This window comes from Bubalus bubalis, chromosome 2, assembly GCF_019923935.1.
Source record: "Bubalus bubalis isolate 160015118507 breed Murrah chromosome 2, NDDB_SH_1, whole genome shotgun sequence".
Classification (NCBI taxonomy): Eukaryota; Metazoa; Chordata; class Mammalia; order Artiodactyla; family Bovidae; genus Bubalus; species Bubalus bubalis.
The window spans coordinates 169,773,113-169,790,866 of NC_059158.1; the positions used below are offsets into that span (position 1 = coordinate 169,773,113).

The 17,754-nt window shown below is 42.0% G+C and overlaps 1 protein-coding gene across 1 annotated transcript in view; it reads right to left on the bottom strand.

Annotated features, from left to right (window-relative positions):
- The window catches only part of DNER (delta/notch like EGF repeat containing), a 383,862-nt gene that overhangs the window by 120,438 nt on the left and 245,670 nt on the right, over positions 1-17,754 (bottom strand). The window contains exon 7 of the mRNA XM_006047101.3: positions 7,135-7,248. Within this exon, the coding sequence (XP_006047163.2) occupies positions 7,135-7,248 (114 nt within the window). The remainder of the gene's footprint in view (positions 1-7,134; positions 7,249-17,754) is intronic.

The window sequence follows — 17,754 nt, forward strand, 5'->3', positions numbered from 1 at the left end:
TTCACTTTGCTGTACAGCAGAAAATAATACAACATTATAAATCAGTTATACTTGGATAAAATTTTTTTTAATGTTTTAAGATCTGCAGGCCTAAAAAAAAAAAAAGATCTGCATATCTGATAGTGGATCTTACCTTGCATCCTAAAAGTGAGAGGATGGACACATAAGTCCTCTTCTTGGTGGAAGTACTTGCCTTCATAATTGTAGTGCAAGAGCAGTTCATACAAGTTCTACTTGTCTTAAGCCTAGCCAAGGACATCACACCAGGAAATACCTTTACAGCAATGTCTTTTAAATACATTGGATGAAATATTTCCTCAAAGTAGTCATGAAGCCCCATATTCTCACGTCATCTCTGATTAGCATCTGTCTTCTCTAAAAGGTGGACGCCAGGAAGGTCCTCAGGTTCTAGGAGGCGTGCCAGCAAGATGCACACAGGCAGGGCTGACAAATGTGCTTCATTACTGAATGTTCTCAGCACTACTCACTTCTTTTTATTCTTTATTCTACTTCAAGTTCCCGAGGGAAAACAATTTAAAAGGCGATGCGGAAGCAAAGATGATGGCTAGGCAGTAATATACAGATTGCACTTATTTGTGTATTTAAATATGCTTACATATTTAAACACCAATAAGCAGTGATGATAAGTATCTATAATTAAACCTCCTCAGATTTAAGATGCATTTATTTCAAAAGTTAAGGCCCTCAAAGTTGTAAACCAAACATAAAGACAAAACCGATGTGAAGAGTATATTCAGAGGCAATAAAATCAGCTCCCAATTACTTATCTTTGTTATTGCTCAATAAGTCAAACCAGTCAATTCTAAAGGAAATCAGTCCTGAATATTCACTGGAAGGACTGATGCTGAAGCTGAAGCTCCAATCCTTTGGCCACCTGATGGGAAGAACAGACTCATTGGAAAAGACCCTGATGCTGGGAAAGACTGAAGGCAGGAGAAGAAGGGGACAACAGAGGATGAGATGGTTGGATGGCATCACTGACTCAATGGACATGAGTTTGAGCAAGCTTCGGGAGTTGGTGATGGACAGGGAGGCCTGGTGTGCTGCAGTCCGTAGGCTCGCAAAGAGTTGAACACAAATGAGTGACTGAACTGAACTGAAGTGAAACATAAGAAAGCACTCATGACAAGTTTACTTTTGTTTCTTATCACCCCTACTTGAACCAGAATTTGAAACTGCACTTTTCAAATAGGGACCTAATGAAAATTAAGTTTAAATTCAAAGAAAAGGCAGGGCTCATTGATGGAAGCATAAAAATATAAGAATAGGAGAAGAGCAGATACCTTCTGGAAGGTGAGCTCATGTAATAATTACAGCACAAGCTGTCTCTCAGGCCTCCACAACCTTGAACTTTTGGAGAGAGGTTAAAAAGAAGACAAAAGTCAAAGTGATGAGTACCCAGGAAGTAATTCAACCTCTAAGGACTCAGTCCAGATCAGATGGAAAAGGATCCTTGAAGGAAATAGGATGGAGATGAAAACGACAGAGAAGAGCAAGGATGTGACGGGGCAGTGTTGAAAGCACTATCCAGAGGGAAAGCCAGGTTTACCAGCCTTCTGGATGGGGCAGGATTGTCATAAAAGGATTTCACTGTACTTAACTAAAAAAAGGAGGGGGGGAACTTCTAGTTTTTTTCCATGCTTAAGAATTATTAGCAGGGACTTTTACAAGTTTGAAAACCCAACAAACTTTGAATTTATTTGACTCATGACTTGGTCAAATAAAGACCATATTTTAAAATAAACCATAGTTTATTTATTTTAAAGACCATATTTTAAAATAAAGACCACATTTTTAAATAAACAAAATAAAATTCACTTTAAAGAATATATTCAGAGATGGCATAGGCCAAGGGTTAAGAATGCTAGTGCCAAGTTGCCTGGGTTTAAATTTTCAGTTGTGTGACCTCAGGCAAGTTATTCACCCTTCCGTGTTTCAGCTTCTCATCTGTTCAATGGAAATATCGATAGTATTTCCTTCATAGGACTATTGTGAGGCTCAAATAAGTTATTAAATGTAGTGAGTGATAGCTAAATGTTGACTTTTTTAATGCTTTTTTTTATTGTGGTAAAAGTCATGTAATATAAAGCATGCTATTTTAACCATATTTAACTGTACAGTTAGAACCAAACATGGAACAATGGACTGGTTCAAAATTGGAAAAAGAGTATGTCACAGCTGTATATTGTCACCCTACATGTATGATCTATATGCAAAGTACATCGTGTGAAATGCCCGGCTGAATAAATCACAAGCTGGAATCCAGATTGCCGGCAGAATTAACCACCTCAGATACACCGATGATACCACTCTAATGGCAGAAAGCAAAGAGGAACTAAAGAGCCTCTTGATGAAGGTGAAAGAGGAGAGTGAAAAAGCTGGCTTAAAACTCAACAGTCAAAAAACTAAGATCATGGGGTCTGATCCCATTACTTCATGACAAATGGAGGAAAAATAGAAACAGAGACAGACTTCATTTTCTTGGGGCTCCAAAACCACTGTGGATGCTGACTTCAGGCATGAAATTAAAAGACGCTTATTCCTAGGAAGAAAAGCTATGACAAACCTAGACAGCATCAGAGACATTACTTTGCTAACAAAGGTCTATAGAGTTGAAGATATGGTTTTCCCAGTAGTCATATATGGATATGAGAGCTGTATCATAAAGAAGGCTGAGGGCTGAAGAATTGATGCTTTTGAACTGTGGTGCTGGAGAAGACTCGTGAGAGTGCCTTGGACTGCAAGGAGATTAAACCAGTCAATCCTAAAGGAAATCAACCCTGAATATTCATTGGAAGGACTGATGCTGAAGCAGAAGCTCCAGTACTTTGGTCACCTGATGAGAAGAACCAACTCATTGGAAAGGACTCTGATGCTGGGAAAGATTGAGGGAAGGAGGAGAAAAGGGTGACAGAGAATGAGATGGCTGGATGTTATCAGCCATCAATGGGCACGCGTTTGAACAAACTCCAGGACATAGTGAAGGACAAGGAAGGCTGGCATACGCAGTCCAGGGGGTTGCAAAGAGCTGGATACAACTTAGGGACTGAACAACGAACTGTACAGCTCAGTGGCACTAGGTACATTCACATTACTGTACAACTTTCATCCTCATCCATCTCCCAAATGGTTTACCTTCCTAAACTGAAACTCTTAAATTCCCTGCCTGCCCCTGCATCTACCAAAATACATTCTGACTCTCTGAATTTGACAATTCTAGGTACTTTGCATAAGTGAAATCAAACAGTATTTCTATCTAATGTACACTGGAATGCATTTTTAAGGTTAACTTAATATATGTCCTACAAACAGATTGTACCTTCTTTCTTCCCCTGTGCTATACAGTATGTTCTTATCAGTTATCCACTTTATACCTAACAGTATATATATATCTCAATCCCAATTTCCCAATTCAATAGTTAGGACGTAGAAGTACCTTGCTGACTTTTATAATTAATTTATCTAACAAATATTTATTAGCTTCCTACTAGCATAAAATACAGAACGAAAAGCTCTGTGATAGGATACTGGGAGTTGGTGAAAGAACGATGAATAAAACACACTTCCCACCCACAAAGAATATCACAGGGAAGCAAGGCAGACAGAACCGACACATATATCCAAAGAAGCATGTGAAAACAGGGCAGATAGCAAATAATACTAGAAAATAATTACTAAATCTTCTTTGGCATGGTATCGTAACTATCAAGGAGAATGTTCTTATTCTCAGAAAACACAAACTCATTTTTGGGGGGATAAAGTGTGATGATGCCTATAATTTACTTTCAAATTACTTTACAAAAACAACAAACTAGATACATAAATGCACGTATACAAAGCTAACGTGCCAAAATGTTAATCACTGGGGAGAAAAAAAGCTGGCAGTCAAAGGTCAAGTGCTGGCTCAAAACTTCAGAACATTGTGTAGACTTGAAACTCTTTCAAACTTGTTCTCACAGCCTGACTGATAGAAAACTCTTGCAGACACAGGCTGTTTTTTAAGCGCAAAGTGCTCTATAAATAATTCCTGCAACAACCACCATGGAACAGGTCCATGGGAGGGGCTGCTTTTAAAGTGCCAGTTGCTGAGAAGCTTCAAAACACGGCAATGAATCCTTCTGATTTATAACCGAAGCCCCTTTCCCTGGTCAGTCTTTAGTGAAGGTAAACCTGTGGATGAAAGTCTTCGTACAAAACCTTGCTGGGAAATTCATCTGAATCATTTCAATTCACTTCTTCTCTAGACTTTATCAAGACAGAGTGGAGAAATTGATGGGCTAATGGATAAAGGAAAAGGTCCCTAGACAAGCCTATCAACACCCAGGTTGAAATTACAGTCTGTAGACCACAGTCTCTGAGTAGAGACATGGTCAGATGATAACTCTTACTCCCAGACTCACAGCACCTGCCCAGCTGCCATCTCTCACACTCAACACGTCCAAAACAGAACCCTTCCCTCCCATGTTTTTTTTTTTCCTCCATGAATGGCACGACCAACAGTAACAGAAGCCACAAACTTCCCCGCCACTCCCCCTCCACCTCCATACCCATCCATCCCCAGACCCTTCTGTTTTCCCTCCAAAGTTCTCCCAAATCACCAGCATCTCACCTTTTAAGATTCCACCTTCCCTTCTTAACAGGCAACATGGATTTCCCAAACTTCCACAACTCTTCTATTTCCACACTTGTCTCTCTCCAACCCACACTCCATACTGGTACAAAAGGAAAATTACCAATTCCTGTTTACATTTTTCAACGGTTTAATAGTAATCATTATTAGGAAAACAGTCATGATACGATGCCTAATACTTCTTGAGCACTTAGCCAGGCACCCTGCAGTAATAAGCACCTTGTCTAAGCATCTTCTCATTTCATCCTCATGGACCCTAAGAAGTGAGGGTTATCGCTGTATCAATTTTACAATTTTCTCTGAGACACAGAGAAGTATGAACTTTTACTTGCTCAGGCACAGAACTGGTTAGCAAGAGGCAGACAGGCTTCAGACCTAAGCCTCTGCTCTCTCCCCCCTGGGTTGAACAAGACATGCCCCACTCATGCCCACAAAGTCCTAAAGCCCTGAGGACTCAGCCCTTGTCACCCACGTTCTTCCCTTTTCCTTTTGCTCCTGGGGATGCCATCAACTTTGTGCTCCTCTTCCTCGCTCACTCTCCACATGTGGGCATCTCTTCTGGGTCCCCAAGGCTAAGCAGATCCTTGTCGTGTGTCTTAAAGGCACACATTCTGGCTTGTAATTAGGGACTTATCTGTGTCCACGTCGCGGGAGGGGCCATCTCAGCTTTGCTGACCCTACAGCCCAGCACCCAGTCCAGCACCTGGTATGTAGGACTTGCTCAACAAATCTTTATCAACTAGAGAAACGGAGCACAAGTGAACACAGAATTCCTGGGCTGCAGCTCAAGGGTCTGGCTCTACTATCAGTGTGAAGTGAAGTGAAGCCACTCAGTCATGTCTGACTCTGTGACCCCATGGACGTAGCCTACCAGGCTCCTCCATGGGATTTTCCAGGCAAGAGTACTGGAGTGGGTTGCCATTTCCTTCTCTATTCTATCAGTGTGACCTTGTGCAAATCACCACCTTTCAGAGCCTCCAGGGTCTGATCTGAACCTTCCGGCAGCAAAACTATGATAACAAAGCACTGTGGAGTTTTCAAATATCTTTCCTCAAAATCCCATTCAATCCCAGGATGGCCCTATGAGGGAAGCAGGGCTCTCATGGCCCACAGTCACTTAAGAAAGAAAAAGAAGGATCGATCAGGTTGGGGAGGAAAACCAGTGACTGGCCAGCAGTCAATCAGCCTTTGACCCTGAAAACTTCCCTTGACTCTAAGCCCAGTCTACAACCAGGGTTAGGTGGCAACCCACTAACCTGGGCTGTGGCAAAGCTTTGAGAAACTGCCCAGCGCTCTGTACATGAGTAACCAATGGTGCTGACTCAGTCATCCTCCTCTCCAGTTTTCCCATTTGCTTAAGGCAGTCGAGTGAAGAGTGGAGACCATCCAGCACATGTAACTCCATTGTCACGGTAACCATGTCTAGCATAAGCACACACAGCTGGGAGATAACCAGGAGGACCCCAGCCACCTGCTCCTGTCCCTGCCCAGGGGAGCAGAAGCCAGGACAAAGAATCCACTTCCTGAGTTGCTGTTTGGGCTTCAGAATATGAAAGCATAAAGTGTACAAGACAACGCCGATCATGGTGCAGCTCCTGGCAACCCTGAGCCCTGGGGTTACCTGGGAGTCAGTGGGCTTTTATCAACATCCATCCGTACCACTGTCCCAGTCCAGCCTCTAAGCCAGGAGGTAATTCAGGTTAATGAGTACAGAGATGTTTCCTTATTTACAAGGATTCAACATGTAATCTCTGCAAAGGATGTCAATTGACTCTATATAATTGTCAGTGTCCCTTCTGCGCATAAGGAGCTTACATGCTGGTTTTAAGGGGAAAAACACCTTTAATATCATGTTATTCTTATCATATTAAAGGTTTAAAGTAATTCCTTCCATACAAGCAGAAATGGAAACAAAACTTCCTCCAAGTGCAAAACTGTTCCTTTAACACCAGCTCCATAACTAGGACTATCTGTCTGCTTCTTCAGGTGAAATTGAAACAGTATGACTGTTTATTTTTTAATAAAAATTGCCTTAAATATGTGACCTTCCAGGAGACTATATGTGTCCAAGATGTCATAAAGTGGATTTAAAGACAAAAACAGGTGAAATATATGGTGAAAAAATTTTAATGTAAATTGGTATCAAAAACCTAACACATAATTTAAAAGAAATCTTATCAAGTGAAATTTATCATTATACAGAAATTCCATTTTATTATCAGTTGTTCATTTTCAATGTGTAAATGAAAACTGCAGAAATTTTGAGATTATGTCTAATATTCAGACATAATTTCCAAGCTATTTTAGCACAGAGCTTAAAAAAAAAAAAAGGAGCCATCTTATATTTTGTTTTATAAATGGGACAAAGTAGGAAGTTCTCTTGAGTAGAGTTTTTCAGAAAATTGAAGTACAAAGGTCGTCAAATTAATCTAGGGCTTAAAGCGGAAAATGAAAGTTATTCCTGTAATGATACCAATACTGACCTTCCAGACACTGGCAGGTGAATCCACTGAGATTAGAAGTGCATGTTGCTCCATTTCTACATGGATCTAGGATGCAGTAGTCAATCTTGGACTGGCAGAGCTCTCCAGTATAACCTGAAGAAAACAAGACAGACATGTATAAAATACTTTGTCCCCAAAACCACGAACCATCCCACAAGTTGATGGAGTTAACTGGTACCTATCCAAGCAAGGCAGCACCCTTACACTAGTCTCCCAGGCACTTTGGTTTTGTAACAAGAAACAGAGTAGTTATTTTTTATTTAAGAATATTTGCTTTCCATTGTTGTATTAGTTTCTGCTGTACAACAATGTGAATCAGATATATATATATATATAAAATATACATATATCAGATATATATATAATATATATATAATATACATATATCAGATATATATAATATACATATATCCCTCCCTCTTGGACCTCCCTCCCACCTCTCCCATCCCACCCATCTAGGTCATCCCTGAGCTGAGCTCCCTGTGCAGGTTTCCTCTATTTCACTATTTTACACATGGTGGTGTATATACGTCAATCCTAATCTCCCAATTCATCCCACCTTTCCCATCCCCCTCATGTCCAAATGTCCATTCTCTATGCCTCCACCTCTCAGAATTATAGTTCAAAAGTCATTTGCTTTGCAAAAATCTTTTTTGCAAAGAGAGAGATTTTTTTTCACCGTTAGCTCTGCATTTTATTTTGAAATATTAGAACCTTTAGAAGCTGAGACTGAACACCCCTGTCCCTTTCTTCTGACCTAAGGAAAAACAGGCTCTATAATGTTTTTTTATGACTTTTTAAAACTTTTATTTTTAAATTTTTAATTGGAGGATAATTGCTTTACAATGTTGTGTTGGTTTCTGCCATACATCAACATGAATCAGCCATAGGTATACACATGTCCCCTCCCTCTTGAGCCTCCCTCCCACCTCCCTCCCCATCCCACCCCTCTAAGTTGTTACAGAGCCCTGGTGTGAGCTCCTGGAGTCACACAGCAAATTCCCCTGGGCTGTCTATTTCACATATGGTAGTGTGTATGTTTCCATGCTACTTTCTCCATACATCCCACCCTCTCCTTCCCACCCCCTCTTTGCTTGAGATGACAATCACTTTCCCATGGTCATCTCACTACCTATTTTTAAAAACACCACTAGGAAAATTGCTAGGTAGATATTTAAAATTTTTTAATTTGTAATATGTTACTGTTAGAAGACCCTCAGTGTTCAATTCACCTCCTAGCCCTTCATTTTAAAGCTAAGGAGGTTGAGACACATAATATGAATCACATTTATATATTCATCTTAATTCTAGTTTGAAGCACAAACCCAACTCAGTAAATTTTTCCTGTAAAGCAATGGTGACTTTGTCAGATAATAACATAACCACATATGTGTGATAAGAAAATAAGGACCTGAATCTACTGGAATACCCATGCAGCCAAGAAGCCTTAAATAAATTCCAAATATTTTGTTAACTTTGAAAACAAAGCCCTCCCGAAAGGCAAGTTTAAGAAATAACATGCAATTACGTTTTTTAGCTTAAAGTAGAAAATTATTAGGAAAGAAATTTTGGAAAATGCAAGATTTAAAATATAAAGAGAAAAAGGTTACCCTCAGTCATGTTATTTGAGTGGCATAATTATTAATACTTTGGAGAGATTCCTATCAGAAATATTTATGCACAGATAGTTCCTACTAAATTATAACCATACTGCAACATTTTGATCTTTCCAGGATGTACATAAAGTACATAAAAACTTGTCTTTCTGAATTATTAGTTTTGAAGGAGTGTCATTAGCACCATATTTGAGATTTGCAAAAATAAATCAATGAGGTTAGGAGAGAGATGATTTGCCTGAGCTTCAATGACCAGCCAAACTAGTCAAAATTACAGACTGTGAACGTGGAGGCCCTTGTTTGCGATTCCACTCTCCTTTATGTGTTTTTTAAAACAGTCTAGGGAGGACTTCCTTGGTGGTCCAGTGGTTAAGACTTCGTCTTCTAATGCAGGAGTTTCTGGTGTGATCCCTGGTTGGAAAGCTAAGATCTTACATGCCTCTTGGCCAAAAAAAAGAAACAGAAAAACAGGAGCAACATTGGAACAAGTTCAGTAAAGACTTTAAACATGGTCCACATTGATAACTGAATAGTCTAGGGGATTCTAGCTAATTCATGGGTATGGGAAAAATAAGATAATTATGTAAACTAAAAATCTAGACACCAGGACAAAAAGCCATTCCAGAATTCAGAAGAGAATATCTTACTCTAACAAATTTATGTTAATACATTTTCAAATAATAGGTCTAAATTCAGATTAACATTCTGTCCATTTAACTTCATCTAGTCTCCTCATATTTCCGTATCATCCCTATGGGTATCTTAAAGAAAATTTTATTTCACCTATAAAGACTTCATTATACATCCCTAACTAAAAGTGATTTTCACAAAGATCACTTTTAACGCCTTCCGTAATGAATATCTGGTCCCACTTAAAAATTTAATTAAATACTCTAATCTATATTAATAGCAACAATTTCTTTTTAAGAACCACATTGTCTGATAGCACACATATCTTCCCATGCTTTTAATTTGTTCTTATCTAACTGATCTAATATTAAGTTAAACCTATAAGCAAAGTGAATATTCAGTACTGTTAATTGCTCCAATATTGCAAGCAGGTTTAATAAGATTTCAGTCTAAGAGAATAAACCACATTTGTGATGTGTTCAGGGACTGTCTGTAATGATCTGGGGGTCACACTGGCATTCTGTGGTAGAGATGCTGAAGCTCTGCACTGCCTGAGATGGTTCCAGAATAGCAGTTTTATCACTCGAATGCCAATTGTCCCCTCCAGCGAGGAGCACTGGTCAAAGATCAGTCACTGTATCATTGCTTTCTGTTCCAGCGCTTTAAAAGGATTATACTAAAGATATTTAAAATATGGGAAACATGGAACTATAAAGAAAAAGACCCTGTGTAACTAGCTAGACTACAGAGCATATACATACTGGCATGTCTGAGTTCAGTATAACTGGAGATGAGAAATGACAGTGGAGGACTGTGTGGTTGGGGATGAGAGAGGCAGAGAGGCAGGGCTGGGGTCATGGGATTTATGGGATTACCAGCATCCTTAGCTGCAGGTGGCCAGTTGGTCAGCTGATGCTTGTCTACACGGGGCCAGGTATTACTACTGGCCTCAAGCCAGTGGAGAGTTCAAAGTTCCAGGAGCACCACCTTGACTGCACTGGTCTCACTGACCAACTGCAGCCAGCTCTGGGAGAGAAGAGGTGGAGGGCAAGGAACCATGAAGACCCTGAAGCTGACTCAAGGGGCTCTTTAAAAAAAGCAAGTCATTTCTTAGATCCTCAGAGAGCAGAGGTTGACATCCGGTCCCATCACCTCATGGCAAATAGATAGGGAAAAATGGAAACAGTGACGGACTTTATTTTCTTGGGCTCCAAAACCACTGCAGATAGTGACTGCAGCCATAAAATTAAAAGACACTTGCTCCTTGGAAGGAGAGCTATGACAAACCTAGACAGCAGAGTAAAACACAGAGATATCACTTTGCTGACAAAGGTCTGAGTAGTCAAGGCTGTGGTCTTTCCAGTAGTCATGTATGGATGTGAGAAAGAAAAGAAAGTAAAGCCGCTCAGTCGTGTCCGACTCTGTGACCCCATGGACTGTAGCCTACCAGGCTCCTCAGTCTATAGAATTTTCCAGGCAAGAGGACTGGAGTGAGTTGCCATTTCCTTCTCCAGGGGATCTTCCCAACCCAGGGATTGAACCCAGGTCTCCCACAGTGCAGGCAGATGCTTTACTGTCTGAGCCACCAGTTGGACCATAAAGAAGGTCGAGAGCTGAAGAATTGATGCTTTAGAATTGTGGTGCTGGAGAAAACTCTTGAGAGTCTCTTGGACAGCAAGGAGCTCAAACCAGCCAATCCTAAAGGAAATGGCTGAGTCCCTTTGCTGTCCACCTGAAACTACCACAACACTGTTAATAAGTTATACCCCAAAACAAAATGTTTGGGGTGTTAAAAAAATTAATAAATAAAATGTTTTTAAAAACCCTAAAGGAAATCGACACTGAATATTCATTGGAAGGACTAATTCTGAAGCTGAAGCTCCAGTATTTTGGCCACTTGATGTGAGAAGCCAACTCATTGGAAAAGACCCTGATGCTGGGAAAGATTGAAGGCAGGAGCAGAAGGGGACGACAGAGGACAAGACGGTTAGATAGCATCACTGACTCAATGAACATGAATTTGAACAAACTCCAGAACATAGTGAAGGACAGAGGAGCCTACTGTGCTGCAGACCATATGGTTGCAGAGTTGGACACAACTTAGTGACTGAACAACAATAGAGAGTAGGTTTACCTGCAGTTGTCAACAAACCACTGACCTTGAGCTACTTGTGATACTCTCAGCTGGATACCTAAGGCTCACAAATCTCCCTTTCTGTGTCTTTTGTTTTATTAATTTATGTCATAACCATGGAGTCAAAACTAAATAAGTGATTGATAGGACTTCAAATGAAAAAAGATGATTAGATCACTAAAGCTTTGCCTGGGTTCTTCCTTCCATCCTGCTGAAAGCCAGTCTCTTTCTGGGGGAATGAAGTAATTATGCCAACCATGAATAATGTTTCTTTATCTTACCAAAGCAGTGACAGGCACCCAGAGGACCTTGTTAGTAGATTGCCAAGCCAGTGATGGAGTCAACACAGTGGATGGAAGCAGTAGTAAATAGTGGCCATTGGTATATGTCAGGGAGGATCTGTTCTAGCACGCTCGCATGCACACACACACACACACACACTCGTGTTTGTATCAAACTCATGTCTATTGAGTCGGTGATGCCATCAAACCATCTCATCCTCTGTCGTCCCCTTCTCCCCCTGCCCTCAATCTTTCCGAGCTTCAGGGTCTTTTCTAGTGAGTCAGCTCTTCGCATCAGGTGGTCAAAGTATTGGAGTCCTACCAATAGAATGTTCAGGGTGGCTTCCCACAAGCTTGGAATAAAACCCCAACACTTTACCCCATGGCTCAAAACCACACCATGCCCTGGCCTCTGCGCCCCCCCATCATCCCATTCTCCCTATTGACCAAAGTGCTGTAGCCCCCCTGGGTCAAACTGGCCCAGCTTCTTTTCAGACTTCAGCATTGTTCTGGGGCTGTAGCCGCAGGACCATACAAGGATATGAGAGGGAGACAGGATTCAAGACAATCAGTTACGACCCTATCCTAGAAAGAGACGGATGGTGCTAATGTTAAACCGCTGTGTAACAGAGAAACCAATGAGAAGAAAACTAGCAACTAGCTTTGGCAGGGCGGGAAGGGGAAGAGGTGAACACACAGTGGAATTTCACCTATAAAATCAGGATATAAGAGAGGAGAGGTTAAAACTGAAATACATAAAGGCAAAGAGGACCTAACAGAATAACATGTAAGTCACCTCTAGAACCAGTTAGGGAGATGAAAAAATGTTTTAGAGAAGCTAAAAAAATGCAAAATCCAACTAAACAGAAAGGGAAGTTGGCAACAATCTTTGTGGGAGTTCCAAACAAAATCAGAACAATTAGGTCGAGATTTCTCTTGAACCCAGGGGTTGTGCAATCTGCTGAGAGATCAGGACCCATTTGGAGGGTCCAGCCCAGAGCTAACTGTAGTTGGAGACAGCAAGGAAAAGCATGGCCCCTGTGTGTTCATCACTGATAGGGGAAGAATTGCCCTGGATGCCCAGGTCTTGTAAGATAGCCGAAAATCTCTTTCCTGGAAACAACCTTGGTTGTCTAAGCATCAAATCTAACTCATCTGGGTGAAGAACTGGAATCTGCTAGAGATAATAAAGCTCTTCCCTCAGTAGGATGAGTCTCCTAATGCAGAAAGAGATGGAAGCAAATAAACAGAGGAAGTTGTCATGACAGAGACCTGAGCCCTGCGACTGCCACTGGGTGTCTGGCTTAGGCTGATTGAGCTTGGGCGATTCAATGGACATGAACTTGGGCAAACTCCGGGAGATGGTGAGGGACAGGGAAGCCTGGTGCGCTGCAGTCCATGGGGTCAGAAAGAGTTGGACACGACCTGGCGACTGAACAACAAAGCCTGTGAGTATTTAATTTCACGCTATGTTGTAGTTATATAAATATAATTAAAATTTATCAGTGTATATAAAGAGAAAATAGCTATGTTTCTCTGTGAACATCAGAATGGTTTGAAGATAACCACATCCTCCTGGTGTTGTTTGATTGACAGCAACATAAAAAAAATATACCCTGCAGTACCCCCAAATCACTATGTACTGGCTGTACTCTTCAAATGCAGGAAAACCTTCCAGAGTTCAATGGCAAATTGCATGAAGTGTAAACAAAGCTCACTAAATGAGTCAGACAATTAAAAAAAAAAAACAGGCAACTGACTAGTTATTTTTCTAAACATTCTCCTTCTTTGCAACAATGGTTTTTTGGTACCATTGTTATGATTTCTCTACTGAAATAAAGACTCTTCTGCGGTTGCTTTGACTCTGTGAGGTAGAATCTAATTGTTTCTTGGCAGAGCTCTCCTGAAAGCTTCCAAGGTGGGAATTGTGGCAAGAGCTATTTTTAATATTCCTGGTCTTTTAATAGCCTGGCCTCTGCAGTGAGATGAAACGACTGGATTTGTACTGAAAGCCTGATGCCACCGACAGAGCCCACCAGCCTCAGCTCTCACCCTGGGGGGATCAGAGCTGCCAGGCAGGGCCTCAGCTGCTGCTACAGAGATGAAGTGTCTAATATTAGCAAGCAATAAATAGCAGGAATCTGTGTGCCACCAAGACATTCAATCTCAGAGGCCTCCGATATCAAAGTCGGAAGGCAGAAATTATTTAACAGAAAAAAAACTAGTAAGATCTGCTGGCAGGGAAAAACAAACACATCTGAGCAAATGCAAACATGCTCATAAAACCAAAGGCAAAGAAAGGAAGATATAGGAGGCCCATGTGCAAAAGACAATCAATAAAATATAATTAAAATGGGAATCTGCGATAGAAAAGCATGAAAGAAAGCAGACATTCAGCAGAACTGGAAACATTAACCTCAAGGTTAGAAAAAAAAGAAGTAACCACATCTAATAAGCACAGAGGCAAGAGGCACAGTGGAAGGACAATGGTTTGGAGAGTCAGAGGTCAGGGTGGTGACGCAATGATCGGCTGAGCAAAAGCATCAGTGGGCTGACTTTGACCTTCATTCCCCTCCTGAGTGAAATAGGGATAACAATCACACCTGGCTCCCAAGACAGTGTGATGAATGAGATCAACCCCAAATAGCAGAAGACATTTCTATCCAGTGCACCCAGCCTGGCACAGTGTGGGTAGCTCAACATTTTTGAACGAATGAATAACTTGGGATTTTTAGTTTGGCCACGCTGTGCAGTATGTGGGATCCTAGTTCCTCAACCAGGGATCGAATCCATGCCCCTTGCATTGGAAGCACAGAGTCTTAACCACTGGACCACCAGGGAAGTCCCTGAATAATGTAGGGTTTTGACAGTGGTAAGCATTATGCCAATATTGTTTGTTCTCTCAGTTTTTAACAGGCAGTGGAGAGCAGTGGTCCCCCAAGTCCCCAGACCAACAGCAGCAGCAGCAGCTGGGGACTTAATTACCACAAATGCAAATTCACCAGCAGTACCCTAGACTCACAGAATACTCAGGGGATGGGACCCAGCAATATGAGTTTTAAGAAGGCCTGCAGGTGACTCTGAAGCAGGGTTGGTGCTAAAGTTTGAGAACCACTGATCTGGAAAACTAGTAGCAGATTTTTAAATATCAAATATTAATATTATTCATTAAGAGCTACATATCTGATGCAGATTACAAAGAAACAAAGATAAGAAAGTGAAAGTCAAATATTACATGACATCAAAAAGCCTTTACTGGCTGCATGTTGACACATGTTTTTTCTTTCCATGAGCGGGAGAGCCCGTAGGCTCAATCACCATACCTGTCACTGCACTGTTTCCAGAGAAACTTCCTTATTCTTGAAGAGCATGTGTTGGTGACTTTTGTCCCCAGCCCCAAGCACAGAGCCAGGGATGCCATGGGTACTCATTATAAAGTAATTAATGACTGCATAAGCACCATGCATTGTTTTAAAATAATCCCTTTCATCCCATTTCCCTAGAGCCCAAATAAGAAATATTAATTGAAATATTAATATAGGCCAGACTAGAAACGACACCTCTGTCTTCTGATGTAGTGATTACAAAGGGGGAGAGATTTCAAGAAAGATCTTTTCATTAAGTATGTTCTGAGAAATTGAAATCAAAAGGGAGAAAACATTAATTAAAAAACTGATACAATAAGCAGACAAGTTAAGTGAGTGACTGACTTAAAGTGACGTACCCGTTGAATTCTAAGCTTGTGTAATTAACTCAAAAGGTGGTACAGTTGCCAGTGCAGGAGACACAACAGACATGGGTTTGAATCCTGGGTCGGGAAGACCACCTGGAGGAGGAAATGGCAATCCACTCCAGTATTCTTGCCTGGAGAATTCCATGGACAGAGGAGCCTGGCAGGGTACAGTCCACAGACTCACAAAGAGTCAGACAAGACGGAGCAACTGAGCATGCACACATAGAGGAGGCATTCATTCCCTCTTTCAGAAAGAATTTGGAGAGAGTAAACAGTCTAAAGCGAAGAATCTAAAGGATGCTTAGAAACAGTTCCTGCCTGCAGGGAGCTTACACTCCAGAAGAGGAGAGAAGACACATTCGTAGGAAACAATGGAACACAGTGAGAGGAAATCCAGCACCTGGTACCAAGTCAGGCCCATGTGGTGCCCTATGAGGCTGGACCTCCTGGAGCAGGCAAGGGGAGGAAGGCTGGGGCCAGGCCAGGCTATGACAGCTCAAATCTGTGTGCCAAGCAGCATGGGGTCACTAGCAAGGTGCCTTTGAAGGTTTCTGAATGCAGTACAGTCATGACGAAGGAGTGCTGCAGCTGGGTCCCTTCTTGTTCTCATTTGCTATATTTGGGAGGAAATCTTAAGACTTACCACCCTTCTCCCTGGGAACACGGGCTCTGGTCTGGACAGAATGAGGCAACTCCAAATAGACAAGCAAAAAGGGGCAAGGAGGGATGGGTACAGCCTCAAGGAGACAAAGAGGAGAACACAAACTCCCATCCTTCTCATGCGCTTCCTCTTACTCTTATTTCAGTTTAATTCAGTTCAGTCGCTCAGTCGTGTCCGACTCTTTGTGACCCCATGGACCACAGCACACCAGGCATCCCTGTCCATCACCAACTCCTGGAGTTTACTCAAACTCATGTCCATTGAGTAGGTGATGCCATCTCATCCTCTGTCATCCCCTTCTCCTCCTGCCTTCAATCTTTCCCAGCATCAGGGTCTTTTCAAATGAGTCAGTTCTTCACATCAGGTGGCCAAAATATTAGAGCCCCATCTTCAACATCAGTCCTTCCAATGAACATTCAGGACTGATCTCCTTTAGGATGGACTAGTTGGATCTCCTTGCAGTCCAAGGGACTCTTAAGAGTCTTCTCCAACACCACCACAGTTCAAAAGCATCAATTCTTTGGCACTCAGCTTTTTTATAGTCCAACTCTCACATCCATACATGACTACTGGAAAAACCATCATCTTGACTAGACGGACCTTTGTTGACAAAGTAATGTCTCTGCTTTTTAATACCACTGCCCTTTATGGATCACCTATTCTGTGCCAGATGTATGCATGTGGATGCAGACATGTGCTTAGGTGTGTATAAGTATACGGGTGTGTATGCATGTGTATGTATATATACGTTTGCACGTGTGTGTGCAGATATGTTCTCTTTAACCCTTACAAGGTCAGTATGGTTATTCTTTTTGCAGACAAGACAACTTGGGCTAGAGGAGTAAGGTAGAATCAGTGAGTGACTCAGCCTGGAGTTAAACCCAGGACCGCAGACTCCAAATCCCACACTCATTTATTCCTCCCAGGTCTTTTCTCTCCTTTTCATGAGATTTGTTTGGAAAGACCGTGAGAGCCAGGCCAGTCCTGAGGCAGAGACCGTGGCAGGGAGTGACCCATTCAGGTCTGGCTCTTCTGGGTCTTAGCAGAGGACCAAAGGATGTCCTGAGGGACCCCCGGGGTCCAAGTTGGCTCCCCAGAGAGGGAGGCCACAAAAGGAGCTGAGGCCAAATCTCTGGCCAGAGGAAAGAACAGAAGAACTCCGTGCAAGGATCCGACTATGGGCTCGACAACAGTAAAACAGTAAGATCCAATGACACTCGCCAAGCGCCCCGGGTACCTTTCTAAGCACACCGCGTGCATCACTTATCCACTGAACTGTGAGCTGTGGGTTCTGTCACCCAGCTCGATTCACAGAGCGAAAGCAGAGACCCAGTGAGATTAATTTTCCCCAGAGGATGAGTAGTGAGAGCAGACTTTGCTCTCCCTTGGCTGGGCTCTGGTCCTGGGCTTCTGGAAGGTTGCCCTGCAGTCGTAAGCAAGGCAGCTTGGCGAGGGTGACAGGCTTATCACAGTCATTCAGGCAGCAGATGACAAGGTTTGAATCAGGGCACTAGAAGAGGAAGCAGTGTGCACGGCAGATGGGG